Source organism: Neovison vison, chromosome 8, assembly GCF_020171115.1.
Source record: "Neovison vison isolate M4711 chromosome 8, ASM_NN_V1, whole genome shotgun sequence".
NCBI classification, from domain to species: Eukaryota; Metazoa; Chordata; class Mammalia; order Carnivora; family Mustelidae; genus Neogale; species Neogale vison.
The window spans coordinates 117,740,527-117,757,424 of NC_058098.1; the positions used below are offsets into that span (position 1 = coordinate 117,740,527).

General features: G+C 45.2%; 1 protein-coding gene across 3 annotated transcripts in view; it reads left to right on the top strand.

Moving 5' to 3' along the window:
- Window positions 1-16,898, top strand: part of CRIM1 (cysteine rich transmembrane BMP regulator 1) — a 189,615-nt gene that overhangs the window by 146,733 nt on the left and 25,984 nt on the right. For all 3 annotated transcript variants that reach the window (XM_044261765.1, XM_044261764.1, XM_044261767.1), the window contains 4 exons: window positions 2,682-2,803; window positions 3,976-4,185; window positions 7,640-7,855; window positions 11,674-11,895. In XM_044261765.1, the coding sequence (XP_044117700.1) occupies window positions 2,682-2,803; window positions 3,976-4,185; window positions 7,640-7,855; window positions 11,674-11,895 (770 nt within the window). The remainder of the gene's footprint in view (window positions 1-2,681; window positions 2,804-3,975; window positions 4,186-7,639; window positions 7,856-11,673; window positions 11,896-16,898) is intronic.

Sequence of the window (16,898 nt, forward strand, 5' to 3'; positions counted from 1 at the left end):
CTTACTAATGTGGACTTTTAAATCAGCGGACAGCCACTCAGTGGCCAGGCAGAACGTGCTTATTTGCCACACCTCCCTGTCTCATCCTGGGTCTGGTCTATAATATCTTTTTCTTCATGTAGCAGTGCCTTTTATGTATTTCCTTAGAGATAAGAACTTGTGTTATATTTTCAAAAATTCTTTGTTGAGCCAAACCCCATGAAAATCTAAATTATTCCAGGGGGGAAAGGCAGTTCACATTTGTTTAGAGTCTGTACTAACTCTATTTCTGCCTTTGTATTAAGATAGTTCCTTAAAAAATTATCTTTCGTAATCTTGCTTTACCAGTTTTTTTCCTTAAAGATTTATTTATTTATTTGAGAGACAGAGAGAGAAAGGCACACGCATGCACGCAGAGGCAGGGAGTGGGTCAGAGGGAGAGGGAGAATCCTCAGGCAGACTCCCCGCTGAATGCGGAGCCTGATGCGGGGCTTCATCTCACGACCCTGAGATCATGACCTGAGCCAAAATCAAGAGTCAGCCACTTAACCGACGGAGCCACCGAGGCGCCCATCTGCCTTTCCAATTTTTAATATATTTGTGTAATGCTAGTAATTATGAAGAATGTAGATTCATCATCTCATCCCTGCCGTCTTTAAGTTACCATTTTTATGGTTCCTCTTCGGAATTCAGTTTAGCGGGGATTGGGGAATCTTTACTCTAATTTTGGGATAAATGGAGAATGTTCACTATCCTTAAAATGTCCCCAAATTAATAAACCGTCATTGCTCTTAATCGTAAAATATGCTATGATACCAGTAAAAGTATAATTATTTCTTAGCTTCACTTCTAACATACAATAAAGTATTGTTATAGTAAGAATAACTATAACCACCTGCTGCAGTATTACGACAGCTCAGAATCGAGGTTCAAATCCAGCCTTCACCTTGGAGAGCAGTCCCTTAGAGGACTGTGGAGTCTGTGTCATGTTCCTGCCGGTGAGCACATTCAGGAGGACCAGGTAGACCACCACCACAGACAAATGAGGACTTTATCGGCTAGAATGTGTTTCAAGGACAGCATCTGAAGGAGAAATGTTGGCCAGACACCATATGGGAGTGTTGGGATGAAGGCAGCCTTCCGTGCCCCTTACCCATACCTGCTGAGTGGACTGTCCCTCTGTGTGTGCAGCCTTCCAGAAGGGGTGGGTGGACAGGTGGAGGGGTATCTAAAGGAATGAACAACAAATCAGGTAAAGCCTTGATAGATCTTAAAAATGACTTACCTGTCATGAGTATGAATAATTCATTTAATTTGCTCTTCTCATCATGTTGACCTAAATATATAGACGCTAGCACTCAGCTCTCATTTCTCATTTAATTGTCACTTGGACAGTGGCATACCAAGGGTTTCCCATAGAGCTGTCTCCTCTCAGAGTCTCTTAATTTATCCAAGATGAAAAAGAACAGGGATGTGTGTGTCTGTGTGTGTTTAGTTGAACACCACTGTTGCCACTTGGGGCTACTTGGGTTGAAATCTCAGGATAAATAGAGTAACTCCTTCTTGTCTGAGGCCTAGTAAGCCAACTAGGGCAAAACCTGCAGAGGAGATGCAGAGCCTAGGAGAAGACTCCATCCAGCAGCTGGTGGACAGGACCCAGAGTAAGCGCCTCTGTAACAGACAGGGACATTCTCCTTTTACAGAAAAGAAGGAATGTTTGTTAAGAATTTTTTTTTTCTTCCAAAAAAATCCTCACTTGAACTACTGTGATGTATTTCATGAACACATATTTATTTATTTAACATCCTCTTTCCGATTACAAAATTTAGGCACTGTAGTTTTTTAAAGTGCAGCCTTTTCCTTTTATCCCACATGCTTCTTTATACCCTGTGTACAGAGCGCTGTTCGGCTGATCAACTCCTTCCCAGCTCGTGAGATCATGAGTGTACTTTGATTGCAGGGCTTCTCAGAGCTTTTATTCTTTATTAGTCTTGGTCTAGCATTCCCAGGTCTGTGGAGCCTCAGGTTCTCCTTCTGTCTGCTCTGAGGTCAGTAGAGTGCTCATCGGTACTGCTACTGGTGGGGCACCTGGGTGGCTCAGTTGGTTAAATATCTAATTTCAACTCAGGTCATGATCCCCAGGGTCCTGGGATGGAGCCCCACATCAGCAGGGTATCTGCTTGTCCTTCTGCACCTTCCCCTGTTCTGCTTGCTCTCTTGCTTTCTCTCTTTCAAATAAATATTTTAAATCTTAAAAAAAAAATATTTCTACTAGTGTCTGAAATTTCTCCAAGATTGTGGTCATGTGAGGCAGGCTTACCCTGACAAAAGGAGGACTTTGGCCCCTGTGCTGTCCCAGCATTGACCAACAGTCTGTCCTTCACCGTCCCATTCATGGAGTTATGCATTTATCTCTTTTATATTACGGTACTACTTTTCCTAATTAAAACAACAGTCATGTCTTTGGGACTCCGACAGTCACATCCCAGAATCACATCGCTCCTTGGGCAATTCTAAACCTTGGCCACAGGAGGGTGGTGGTCATGGCTATGGAGAGCTAATTACACATCACTCCACAAGTTTTTGAGAGCCTAAGTCAAGTCATTCTGCTGAATAGTAATCCCTTCGACGATCCTTGGTCTGAGCGCTTGATCATCACTTGAGACTCGGATTTTCTGACCTCTGACATTTTAATTACCCAGGAAGAATAAGCATGGCTGTGACATCTGTCGCTGCAAGAAATGCCCGGAGCTCCCATGCAGTAAAATCTGCCCCCTGGGTTTCCAGCAGGACAGTCACGGCTGCCTTCTCTGCAAGTGCAGAGGTAAGTAAGTGCGAACCCATGACCCCCCCCTTCCCTCCTCAGAGCAGCCAGGGCTCAGACACACAGAACAGAGGACATCATGTAAATGAGACTGGTTCGGTGACAGTTGTCTGCTCAGACACAAATGTCACTCTCTGTGGGCCCATCCCTTTTCTTTCCATCTCATTGGTATAAGAGCTCAGAGTAGAATTTAAAGCAAGCATGTGACAGACAAGCACATTTGACCAAATGAATGACTTCTTAGTTCTTCAGTTTTACCCATTTTAGGAACATTAGCCTAGAGCACCTTTACCTTGACCCTCCACAGAGTCTGCTTCTGTCCAGCAGCAGCTGGATACAGTTGATGCCACAGAGAGCCCTTTGTGGGGCCCGTGAAGACGGGCGTGGCTAAGCAGCCTGCTTGTCTATTTTCTGGTAACTCCATTTTCCATGAGAATTTAAACTTTTGAATGAGCACACGCCAGCCTCCGTCTCCACATACGCACAAATCCTGGGCATACATTTTGTCTGGGTCTTCCTGTTTGAGACGTTTCTGAGGCCCCCCGAGCGTGCACCCTGAGTGCCATTTCTGCTCTTAACCCAGCTGCAGCCTGGCCACCCACCCCAGGGTGCTTCGGTTGTCAGCACGACCCACAGATTCAGGAGTAAAAGATCCTGCAAGTTTGTCATGTGTTTTGTTTTTTTGTTTTTTTGTTTTTCAAAGTTAGGCAGTTTTCACCCTTAGCAGTGTTTTTAAGGGGTCAGAGTAAAAAAAATCTAGTCCCTGCTTTGATTGTTGCACTGAACAAACATCTGTTAGTTTCAAGAGGCCCAGGACTTTCCCACTGTGTGACTCCTAGAGTGATTATTCTCCATACAGTAAACATACGTGTACCATTTGCTATGAAATCCGTGCTTGTCTACTCGACAAAATATGAGCAAGTAGAGAGAAAGGGGTAAAAATCAACCGCAGTCCTGTCAGAGGTTAGCATATTTGCAGGGTTTTTTTCCGATTTTTCTTTTTTCAAAAGTGAGAGCCTGTTCACTTCTTTTCACGAGCCGTTCCCGGGTCATGAACCGTCCTTTATACCCGTGATTTTCGGTGGCTGGGTCGCATTACCTGTGAGGGCGCTACAGGCTGTTTCTCCCGTGCAGTGGCTGCTTCTTTACCAGGCTGCCTTCTGTCTGTCCAGAGGTCCCTGCTCCAGCCGGGCCGCCTGTCCCGTCGGGCACGTGTCTGTCCATGGACGGCCGTCACCATAAACCTGAGGAAAGCTGGCACGACGGGTGCCGGGAATGCTACTGCCACAGCGGGCGGGAAATGTGTGCTCTCATCACCTGCCCGGTGCCTGCCTGTGGCAGCCCCGCCATTCATCCGGGACAGTGCTGCCCGTCATGTTCAGGTAAAAGCTGGCTGCCGTCTTGTGCGCTCCCTAAGCAAATGACTTCTGCCTTGCAGGGCCTCATCGCCTCTGTGACTCTGGGGGACACGCAGGGGGCGACCCTCGGAGCACTCCGTGGCTTTTGTCAGCCACGGCCACAAAGTCAGCCAGGGGCTATCAAAGATTTGCCAAAGATCAGGGAAAATGCTCAAATCCTAAAATGACTCTCCTCGTTTTTTTGTTGGTTTACTCAATGATATTGGTCTTTGACCTGTGTTTTTGTAAAGGTTTGCAGACCTAATGCTCTTAAACTCCAGCTCTCCGTTTGACAGATAGTATATTAAGGCTGAGGAGTATAGTTAATTGGAAGGAATTGATGCTAACTTCATTCCATAAAAGCTTATTACTTAAAAAGGAATATTTGAGAGGGAGAGAATTATTGAAGTCTTTGGCTGTTGCCCCTTTTTAAATGAACGGCTTTGTGGTATTCCTGCCAAATGCCGGTATTTAGAGTGCCCGCACGTCCCAAACATTTCAAATCCTAATGATGGTAATCAAGAGATGTTGCTAGAAGAACAGATGAGATTATGTAACTCATGGGGGTCTGCATTACGGTTGTCAATAACAGTAATTATTACCATAATACCTCATCTAGTGCCTTTCACCCAAAGAGCTCAACATAGTCTTACGTTTATTATTCCTTCCTCTCTGCAAGCTACTTGAGTTAGGGGAAAGTGCGCTCAGGCAGTTTTTCGTTTGGAAAAACAGACCTAGAAATACTAGCTCTCTTACCCAAAGTCAAATAGTATGCCCGAAGGCCAGGGAGAAATGAAGTCTTCTGATTCTTGCATCACATCTCTTAAAGTTGGAATGGATGTGCTATCAGATTTCAGAGCCCTAATTCCTTCTCCTCTGATCGGTCCTGCCCCACATCCCCCTGCGGGTGGATCCACCGATGCAGTGGGTTCCATCAGGAACCCGAAACCTGCCTTTCTCCAGTAAGGCAGGCCTGTGGTGAGAGGGGAGGTGGCCCCGTCTGCCATGACCAGGGTGAGGAGAGGGACACTTGATGTCCCTGTTAGCTCTGAGTGTCTACACCCCTCAGTAACTAAGGTATCAAAGTGACAGCCCCCATACCCCTGTAGAGGACCAGATTATCATGTTTGTTTTGTTTTCCCCACAGTTCAGTCCTTTGTGTCCCTATTGAAAGTTTCCTTTTTCACACTTCTTTTAGTTAAATATGAAAAACCACTAGTGTCCATTGACACAGAAGATAAATGAGCAGTTTAATGAAACAACTCTGTGTTAACACTTTGGAGAAGGAAAAATCATTTGTTCCAATGAAGACCCGATGCTTTAATTTTAGGCCTGAGTGTATGGAGTGTGGATTGCACCTGGGTCTTGGCTAAACTTGTACCGAGTGAAGAGGTCTCAGCCAGACTGGTTCAAATGCAGAGACGTTACTAAGAACAGACGATGGACTTAGGAACTGGAAGTCCGTGGAACCAAAATGAGTTTTCTCTGTTACAGAGATAAGGAAAATTCTCCTGTAATACACACGGGATTATTGAAGTGTTATTTCGTTGGTGAAAATCTAGATATACGTGTATAAACACACACACACACACAGAGATATGAAGATACGTAGGTATCCATATATATTCTTACTTTCTTCTCCTGAGAGACCCCAGAGCTGTTGCATTCAGGGATTCCTATTTAAATATTTTCTCCCCTTTTCCATTCAGGGATCAGCTGTTTTCCTTTCTGGGATGGGTGAGCAGCTCCTAAACACTGCTGATAGAAGATTTACCAAATGATACTGTTTCCCAGGTGTTTTCTCTCTCTCTCCGTGTCTCCTGCTGCTCCTGTGTTCGCCATGAGGCGCGGAGTAAGGCAGAGGGGTGAGCGAGAGAAGACGCCCACAAACACGCATCGCTGTCTCCTGGCTGCCCTACATGTCAGCGTGCGGAAGGGCGGTAACTGAGGGTGCCTCTCTCGGCCCTTTGTGAAAGAAAAAGGCAGTAGCAGTAAGGGAGACTTTTCTAACATTAGTTCAGAGCTGCTTTTTCGAAGTTTTTGTCTTCTCTGTAAACCATGTCATCCCGCTCATTTTCATCCCGATTTTCTTCCTCTCCCCTTTGCTCATGACTGCAGAGTTTGCTTGGGTGGCTTGTGCACATCAGCCCTGGCTCGTGTCCCTTCCCCGTAATGGGTTCACGCACAGTTCCAGTCTCTCTGTGTTCCGTTGAGACAAAGCTGTAGGCACAGTTCCCTTCTGAGCTGGAAATCAGCCCACACCGCTGCGTGTTATCGAAGTGCTTGACTCCCGTGCTGACCACCCCTTTGAATGTCACCGCAGGGAAGCTTCTCAGAGATTCCAGTTCTGAGCACCCCTGCGCAGACAGGGTGGCTGTCCTGCAGCCCGGTTTCCACTGAGCCCCAAGCATGAGCTGGCCACGGTGCCTCCGGACTGCTCCTCAGCAGGGTTCACCACTGCCAACGCTCTCTTGACATGCTAGTTGTATTTGGAGTCCCCGAATATGCTTAAGGTCCTCATACTGCTTGCTTCCCCGGCACAGCCTCAGGGCAACTCCCCGCACCTCTGCAGACATGTAAACATTCAGTTCCCTCTGTTATTATCATCTCACCAAGACACCAAAATCGCCTCTCTTCAGAGGAAAGAAATCATAGTTATCGTGGGTCTCTGGACCTTGACTGCTCCTGATGATGACATCGCCAAGCAGATGTTTAGTCTCAGGTGAGGGTTGCCAGACTGTTGATTCTGAAAGAGCATTCCTGTTCAGTTTGCTGGTGGCTGGGCTCAGTTGGGGTGCGGCGCACTCAACAGCAGGGTGGATTTCCAAGTATCGCCATCCTCAGGATCTCAGAGCTAAAGAAGAGGATGGGGCACAGATCACTTGGAAGTCGTGTTTAATCTGGAGGCATAGCCGTGATCCAAAAGAACAGTCTTGGGTTCAGATTCCTTGTCTGGCCTTAATACTGAGACCTCTGTTGTTCATATGTAAAACAGGAGCCTAGCACTACCTTATAAGGTCGGTGTAAGGAATAAATAAATAGGGCACTTAGCATGGAAATTGGACCACAGTAAGCATTCAGTAAGTGAGAGATTGCTATTCTAGACACTTCCACACAGTCAGAGCTGCCCTAAGAGGCCCTGTTCTCTTCGCGACAGGAAGTGGCCTCTCCAGGTAATTGAATTCCCTTATTGAATTCTGTCATTATTGTTGACAGACTGGAACCACTTGAACCTCCCTTCTTGAAACCAGCTCTTCTGCTGTCGCCTTCTGTTCTGCGCGTAGACCATTTCCTCACTGTTGTCTTGATAAGAGCAGAGGGAGCCCCTCTACGGCCACTTCTTCTCTGTCCCTTCGAGCAGACAACACCAGGTTCTTCGAGAGCTGGTGAGACTGCAGTTGAATAATTTCCTGTGTTTTCATTTTCTGTCATTTCCCAGATGACTTTGTGGTGCAAAAGCCAGAGCTCAGCACCCCCTCCATTTGCCACGCCCCTGGAGGAGAGTACTTTGTGGAAGGAGAGACGTGGAACATCGACTCGTGCACACAGTGCACCTGCCACAGTGGGAGGGTGCTGTGCGAGACCGAGGTGTGCCCGCCGCTGCTCTGCCAGAACCCCGCACGCACCCAGGACTCCTGCTGCCCGCAGTGTACAGGTGACTGCGCCGCGTCCTGCGACGCCCTGGGGTGGGGGAGGCTGCGGCGGGGGCGCCGTCCTTGGGCGGGACCCACACACTTGTGGAGCCGCACGGGGCGGCGGCGTGCCAACCCCAGTGGCGGGTAACCTGGGCAGGAACCTCTGGCAGCCAACTTCCCAAATTCGTTCCCTTCCGTCAGCCACAGATGTATGTAATGAATGTGCCTTGCGTCTGCCGTGCCTTTGGGGAAAAGGAAGATGGTTTCTTTTTCTGCCATTCCTTTTTCTTAACTCTGCATCTCAAGAGACAGCCCTGCTGCACCAAATTATTCCCTATGATTTTGCAAAGGTGAAAAGTCGTCTTTGTCTTTCACAGATGTGAAGAGCAGTTATTGATAAGTTATGTAAATAAAACTCTTTGCATGTATAAGGGTGGCGAAGATACTTTTGAGAATGTTAAACAGGAAATTGCTAAAATATGCATCATGTTTACCCCCTCAAAGCTGGAGTGATTGATAAATTAAGATCAAAAGTATTAATTTGGCTGGTACTGCACATGCACCTAGAGTATTGTTTTCTTTCACTACCCAAGTAATCTGGCCCTGGCTGGTAAATTTATGGTCATGAGACAGATGTAACAAAATTGTGTCGGGATTTTAAGCCTAAGGTCCTGGTTTTATAACTAAAGTGGCACTTGTAATTAATACTGGAATATATTCCTTTTTTCCAGAAGGTACTTGATATATGTAAAATCACTGAATTGACAACATAACTAGTTTTATTTTGTTGTTGCTTAATCTTTGGTCTTTTTAATTTAAATCAGTAACCATTTACCTTCTCAATGTCTATCTTTAGAGTAGTTCTGCTTGGTAAAACGTAAACCTTTGTGTTTCATCACTTGATTTTTTATCACTCTTCTGTTCATATGCAAACCCTTGTAACGTTTTTCCATTCTCTTCCTAAAGGAGGCTGACACCCCTGAGCACTAGCATTGACTTTAATAACTTAATGCTTGGGTGGCTCGTCTGTTCTTTATGTATAACTTGAGAGACACATCAGTGCCAGCCTTTATCTTAAACATTAGGACTTAACTGCTTTATATGTCAGTATTCCGGAGGTTACTCTTATATCTGTGAATAAGCGCTCTTGGAATGCTCTTATTTTAAAATAAGTCACCTGCCCCATAATTGATCTTTTTGAACTTTCCATTCATAGTTGTGTTGCAGCAATTTTTAAAAGTCCTAAAATGAAAATACCATTTTCTTCACAGTAAGTTTCAACAGTAGCTTTGGTAAATGGTGTATTTCACATCTAGAAAAAGGATACTTACATTCTAAAGTAGTCCAGAAACGAGATACATGTGCAGTTAGAAAAGTTGTGTCCCTTGTGGTGATTGTTCCCCTCGGGTGCCATGTCATCCTTCCCACTGTCCTTCCACTTCCCCTTTCCTCTGCCCTGGTTTAGAGCAAGGTCTGGAAACAGAAGTGGGTTCCCAAAGAGAGATGGAGTGTCCCTGTGGTGGTGATACTTCACCAGAGTAGGAACAGGAAGAGAAGAGAATAATACGTCTTTCTTTTTAAAGATTTATTAAATCTCCTTTATTCTTTACTGTTTAGAGTTGGAAAAAAGCATAGCATAGGAGAGGGAGGTAGACTAGAAATAAGAAGAAAGAACGAGGGGCGCCTGGGTGGCTCAGTGGGTTAAGCTGCTGCCTTTGGCTCAGGTCATGATCTCAGGGTCCTGGGATCGAGTCCCGCATCGGGCTCTCTGCTCAGCAGGGAGCCTGCTTCCCTCTCTCTCTCTCTGCCTGCCTCTCTGCCTACTTGTGATTTCTCTCTGTCAAATACACCCGTGAAAGAACGGATAAAAACAAATCGAGCGTTAGTAGTTGGAATCAGAAATATAAAGAAGGGGTCCCTGGGGCGGGAAAACAATAGGAGGAGAGGCCTAAAGAAGGAAGATACCATGGGCAAGATTCCCAGATGACCTTTTCAGCCAGGACTGGGTTAGGCATCTCCTGCACCTCCGTTTCGGCTCCCCCTCTAGCACTGATCATGCATTCCCGTGTCCCCTGGGGCCTTCTCTGGGTTTTACCAAGAGGCCTCGGCTCTAGCGTATCCATTTCACCTGTTGTCCATAGCTCTGTCATTACTGTCCCTGCTTCCTCTCCTAAATGTTTAGACATGAGGAGGGTGGACACTGCTTCCAAGGGCGAAGATCTCCCAGAGGAACCTAGTGGCAAAATTATCCCTGGACCTGGGTGACCCCGAAAAGGTCTCACCACCATCTTTAACCCATATAGAGGTCATCGGTGGAACTGTCCCTAAAATCAGACCCAGAGCGCACTGGGAGCAGTGGGACCAGTGTCTCTTTTCCCCTTAGGACTGACTTTGGGACTGGCAGTACGAGACAGGGTGCTGTGATTTTGAGAAGAGGGCATGGACCCAGTCCATTTTGCTGACTGCCCTCTGTTCCTCAGAGAGAGCCCAGAACAAAGCAGTTCCCTTACTTCACGGAGAGATTCTTGTCAAGTCCGGTTTCGTGGCTGTCGGATGTATTCAGGAGGTGGATAGAAGGGGAACGTGAACATTAAAGCTTCCACATCACGGGGATGACCACCTGTCTATCCTAGTTACGTCTGTCGTGTGGCTGAAAATGACAGACTTCAGGAAACTGGTTCTAAGAGGGGCACATGATCATTCATTTGACCATGTGGCCCTTGAGAAAATGCAGAGGTTTGCCAGGGGAGACATCATGGCTGCTTGTAAGCTCTGGGGTGGTGAAGGTGGTTGACACCACTTTCTCTCAGCAGCACGGTGACATTTCTAACCTAGGAACCTCACTATCATGTTTTCCTTTGTTATATTCCAGTCAGGTTTCTGCTCGAGGGTATACCTTTTTATGTAATCTCATTGAATGCCAAGACCCAGAGAGATCTCTGGGTTTCCCGGTAATACTCCTTTCTGTTTCAAGTTGTAACTGTAACTGGGAGCCCTCTGGTCAAAGTCTTTAAACAGCAAAGACAGACGACTTGCAGATGATTTCTCTGTGGGTACATCCTTATGAGTAGATGTCCCGTTGTCGGTCAGCCATTAACACGAATGCCTGAAGATCGGGGTGGGACATAGGGGTGTTTCAGTAGGTGCAACGAAAGTCTGTTTGGGTATCGAGAGGTTAGGACTGCACACGGGTACAAGTCAGAGAAAACCCAGCCACAGTTTTTAAACAAAGAGAAGTTTCTTTTCCATACATTAGAAGAAGTTTGGAGGCCGGTGTTTATAGCATTGATTCGGTGTCGGAGATATCAAGGTCCTTCCCCTACACATGTGATCAGGATATTACAACTACAGGCAGCACACTTGGATTCAAGGCAGGAAGAGTGGGCGGAACACTATTAAGAAAGTAGAAGCTTTCCCAGAAACCCCCTCATTTAGCCACAAACAGGTGACATGGCCACCTGGAAAAGCAGGGAGGAGGGGTATCTTGTCTGACTTACACCCATCGTGATCTGAATCCTCAACCACCCACCCGCCGACCCCTCCCTCCAAGAAAACCAGGATTTTGTTAAAGCAAAAATAGAGTGAATATTGTTACAAACTACTTAACAGAATCTCTGTAACAGGTCTTTTGTGGTCTTTATTGTTTGGCTTTTAAAATGGAAGACCCTGCACAGTCAGACTTGCTGTTTGGTGTCTAAGTTGTTTTCACAGGAGTTACACAGAGCCGCACGTGACTGAGCGCGCTCTTTGTAAGATGGAATAAAACACACTGTGTTGCACACAATTGGTGGCCAGTAGTGTCTTCTTTTCCCTACTGACCTTATGTTCATTTTTCCAGAGGAACCTCCTCAGCCTTCCTCACCCCATAACGAGAGCGTGCCTAGTTACTGCAAAAACGATGAAGGGGATATCTTCCTGGCGGCCGAGTCCTGGAAGCCCGACGTTTGTACCAGCTGCGTGTGCATGGATAGCGTCATCAGCTGCTACTCCGAGTCTTGCCCGTCAGTATCCTGCGAAAGACCTGTCTTGAGAAAAGGCCAGTGTTGTCCCTACTGCATAGGTAAGACCAATGGAAAAAGCCTTTCGTCCCTACCAGTGGCCGTTAAATCGACCTTGGCAGCCATTTGACTAGATCAGTTCATGTTTGTGACATGTACACGGACCCCAAGGGGTGCGTGAGGAGGAGAGTGATGCGAGCTGTGTGCTCGCGAGACGCAGCCTGTGAGGAATGAGGGGCTCTCGGAATGCCGTGATGTTCTCGCGCCGTCCTCCCCTGTTGGGCTCCTTTGCTTTTTGGATTTTCAGGATGGAACTCTCTTTCTCCACCCTGTTCTCTACAGTGGTCCTTTCGTCTGTGCACAGACACGTGCAAAGTGCCCTGAGCACAGGAGGCTTGCTGCTGCCCTGAGATCCACTAACTCTGAAACACGGACTTCATGGCCTGGTTACTCCTCGTGTCTGCTGCCACCTCCCCGCTCCCATTTCAACCACGCACTTAGTTGTCCATGTCGAGGGCCTAGAGACCCAACATGAGGCCTGAGAAACCGACAGAGTCCTCTGCTTCTGGTGACCCGTGGGGTATAGCCCGTCAACAGAAGACGTCCGTACGTTTGCCCCTGACGTCTATACGGAAGCTGGTCGTAGGGACAGAAGCCAGATGCCGCTCTGGAGTCCAGAAGGCAGGGCTCAGACAGCTGGCAGCTCTCACAAAGGCACAGTCACTGCTCCCAAGGCTCTTACTCTCTTTAATTGCTTTTGTTTTGAGTGAAATCAAGAGAAAGACAGTGCAGTAGTGAACCTGTAAGCAGAGTAAGCAGGTGACGGTTAGGCAAGCTACGCTGACTGCAGGCACCGTGCATTCACTGCCGGAGATTGGCGCCTGCTTTCTAGATAGAAGTCATCACGCATATTTGGGGTGATAACTTGAGGAAAAGGGGAACTCTGGCCACGGTGTTTTGTAGCAGTTCCTGTAGATGAACTGATGAATGTGCTCAGGTGTATGTTGGCCGTAACTGAAGCTCATCCAGACAGCTCCTTCTCCTTGACTGTCGGACCTCTGGCCCCTAGAAGGGGAACCACTTCGGAGTCTCATTCTGCACGTCGGTATATAGAGAGATGGAAAGAGATTCTAAAAACACTATTTCTGCTCTCAGGAATTTTACAGAGCTAGATTTTTCTCTGTGTAACAGCCAGAGAGTTTAAATGTGTGTTTGAAAGCTGAGTTCTCTTCTTTTAATAGAATGACTGTCTCGGTGATCAATTCTTTTAACCGTGATGCTTTTGAGAGAGGAATGGAAGCTATTAATCAGGATGAGACAACAGCTCTAGACCAGGAGTGGCCCAGGCAAATCAGGACATACGGCTGCCCTATCTTTTAGTGACCAAACAATGTTGGGTTCTGCTAGAATACCCGTAAGCTTCGTAATTCATAAGTGGGGCCAAAAAAATGTATCAAGGCATACATCCAGCTGAGTGCTACATAGCTTTTCAAAGAACCGGCCAGTATTTATACAAAAAATGTCACTGCCTCTGTTGAGATCTAAATAAAAGGTGTAGAGTGGCCACTATTTCAGGCCAGGAGATTGGTGGAGAGGAGAGTTGTACAACCAGGACTACCATATTTAAACGTCAGAACTTCGGTGCAGTTTATGAATCAATCAGGGGTACTTAGATAATACTTAGAAACCAGGGCCCAGGAGGCTGCGAATGCCACATTTCCTTCAGAGGAAAAACTCTGGCAGTGACTCTCTCTCCTCTTGAAAATTTGTAGATTATTTTCTTTAGATAAACAAGTTCTTATGTTTTGCTACTTAACTGATAAATTTGTACTCAGTAAATTATTCAACTAATGAGTTTGTTTCCATGATAAATAGTAAATCACTTCTTTCTCAAAACCAATTTAACACACTTAAATTGATGAAAAGGAACCTTCAAGTCAGTATTCTGTGTCTTTCTTGTATTTTGCTGTTGTTTTGGGGTTTGTTCTTGTTTTTTTGGTTTTTTTTTTTTCTTTTTTGGCCTTCCTATATCCTTTTCCATTTCCTTTGAGATTTAGACTATACGACCTTTAGTGTGGAGAGAGAAATACCAATTTGGTCCAAATGTTTTACTTTGACTTTAAGTTAGTTTGCAAGCATTTTCAGTAAATTTTGGTTTGTAAAGCTCATAATAGTACAGTGGAAATTATTTCCGTTGTACTGCCCCCCGACCACCACCAAAAACGCAAAAAGTTGTAGATATAATTGTACCATGTGAATCTAAGGCTTATGTTCAGGGTAACATTGGGGAGACTTAACATCCGATGACTAATACTGGATGCTGTTACTCCTTCATCTTAGCGCTTATTACATGTTTTATTTTCGAGTCACTGAGCCCTTTCTCTGTGCATCATATGTATTTTGCAAGTAGCCTTGTTAGATTGGCCTTCATCCTTCCTCCCCGTCATGTCCAAGCATACGAAATCACGTTCAGTCCATGACTGTGACATGAAGATTCCCTATCTGGCTGTCCAGGTAGCTCCCTTGGCCTCCTCTGGCTCGTTCTGTTATCAGCTTCCCGTCAGCCTGGGCCCTCTGTAAGGGCTCCAAGCCTGGGCCGTGCCAGCACATGCTGCAGGCGGTGACTGACTGTGTCTCAGCTGCCAAGCCTGAGTCACCATCCACAGATCACCTAGCGAAGAGACAGGCCATCATTTTGCCTGTCCTAAAGCACCCGATTATTTCTCCTAGGCCCACAGGACCGGTGCTTACCTTGTGTCCTGTTTGAGGCTCCCTCAGTTTGAAACCAGCTCCTTCTTAACCTGGATGGTTAGCTGGGAGCTTCCATGCCTCAGCCCAGCCTGCAGGACTGACCTCTCCGTGGCTGCAGGTCCCTCGGTGGATGTTCTCCCTAACTAGGTCTCTCAAAGACAGATTTCTGAAAACCTCAAACCAGTCTTTAATCTGACTTCTTTTTTAGTGATAAAACCCCTAAACAAAAGCATGCTTCTTTCACCTTGTGAAGTATCCTTTTTTCTTACCATAAGAGAATTGAAAAGTGGTGATCCTACAAAAAGTAGTATAATTACGACTATTTGTGTTCCTTTCAGCTAAATTATCAAGTTACTAATGTGCAGTGATAATACTTTTCTTTTCATGTGTGAAGACCTCATATTAGTGTGCCAGTTTAATAGAATGTGTAATACAGACATAATTAATAGGATTGATGATTAATTTTGAAAAGTGAACAGCTTTGTCTCATTACTTATAATACCCCTCATTTGGGAATTCATCCTTGTACTAGAAAGAAACTAAGTAGTAATTACCTAATCATTTTAATGGAACACTTTCTGATTCCCTAATTTTTTATATTCCAGTTTTCTGTGCAAATACAAATTTAGATTTTATTTTCATAGGCTTTTTTACTGTAATGATCGCTTAAAGAATGGGGGTCAAGAATCAAAAGATGACTTGAACACATAAATCAGGTGAAGGTAAAAGGTCTGGTGGGAATTCTAATGTGTGATGGCAAATTGGGTATTTGGTTCCATGTAAACAGCGATGCCTTCAGTGTGACACACTTCACCGTGCAAGATAGCATCATGGCCTTATCACTACATCCTACATGCCTTCCTAGGACCTTTCTAGAGCAAAAATGATTTCAGTGAGGTCTTTATTCCTTGACTCCTAGATGACAGTAAACAATTCAGCCAACAGTCCTTACCTAGTAAGAGCCTGTGGGGATGCTGGCCCTGACCATGTCACTCTTGCTTTGTTGACTGTGCTAGTGATGCTTCTAGCAAGGACCAGATTCTAGCAGCTTCTCTGAGGAACACCACCATCAGCATCCCAGTGGGCCTTCACTATGTCCACGGGCTTATTCGTTCCCGGGACAAATATTATAAAGAAAGAGAGCATTACGCTGACCATAAAGATCTTTCTTAGCTTACTGGGTCCTCAAGCCCATCTTGCTGCTGTATCATACCCGCTGTTGACTTTGGAAATGAAGGTGCTCAGGTGTGCCTGTTGACTGAGCCCGTCTGATTGAGCAGGACTGTTCCAGAGCAAGCGGCTCCACTGTCGGCCAAGTCTGATTACTCAGTGCACAGAATATTGTTTTGAAACTTGGGATTTGGCAAGTGTTTATTTATTTGTAACCGTGTGTTATTTTAGAAAATATTTGAGGTCAGGTATTTAAAGTCCTATTTGTTGGCTGGAAATTTCTGAGTCAGTGCATCTTTCTGACTTAAGAAACTTTTGCCAAGGGTCAGTTCTTTTTGGATGCTAGTCTGTTGTTTGTGTCTGCGTGTGTGTTTATACATGAGTTATGAGATGATATGTTATGAAAGCCTATATATACAAGTTAAAAAATACCTACGTATGATGTGAACAAAGTTAAGATTACTCTCATTACTTGTTTCTCAGTATCTTTTTTTAAGTGTCTTTAAGTATCTCTAGCTTCAACGGTCTGTGAAAATGAGTTCTGTTATGGATGGTACCTGATCGTACCTCCTTCTGATTAGGGGTTAGGGATTTTTTATATTTATTATATATGTCTTAATATTTGAAGTAGAGTTCTCAGGTAGAGTCAGGCTGGCTTGGCACACTCCGTTGGTTGTGACGGTACGATTCTCTTTCCTCTCTATTGTGACCTTCAACTAGAAAATGATTAATAAAGAATGTCCTTAGTAGGGCGGTGTCTACGATTTCTGTTGAGTCAGTCTGTTAGACACCATTCATTTTTGTTTAGGTGTATGTGTATGATTATGCTAATTTGTTTAGGTATCTTTTCTTAGCGATTACAAATATAAATAGTATTTCTGTGGAACATCTGTTGATCATTGACTGTTTACCTCAGCCCAGGAGTCAAACATAGCAAATATTTAATCCCGCATCTCTGAGACATACAACCCATAGAATCAAAGGTTGTACATTCTTAAGCCGTAATGTTACGAGACTCGCATCTCTGTTGCAGCATTTTTCACAGCTGTTTCTCCAGTGTGTTTTCTTTCTTTTTTCTTTCTTTCTTTTTTTTTTTTTTTTAGGTTTTTGTTTTTTTTTTTTTGACAGAGATCACAAGTAGGCA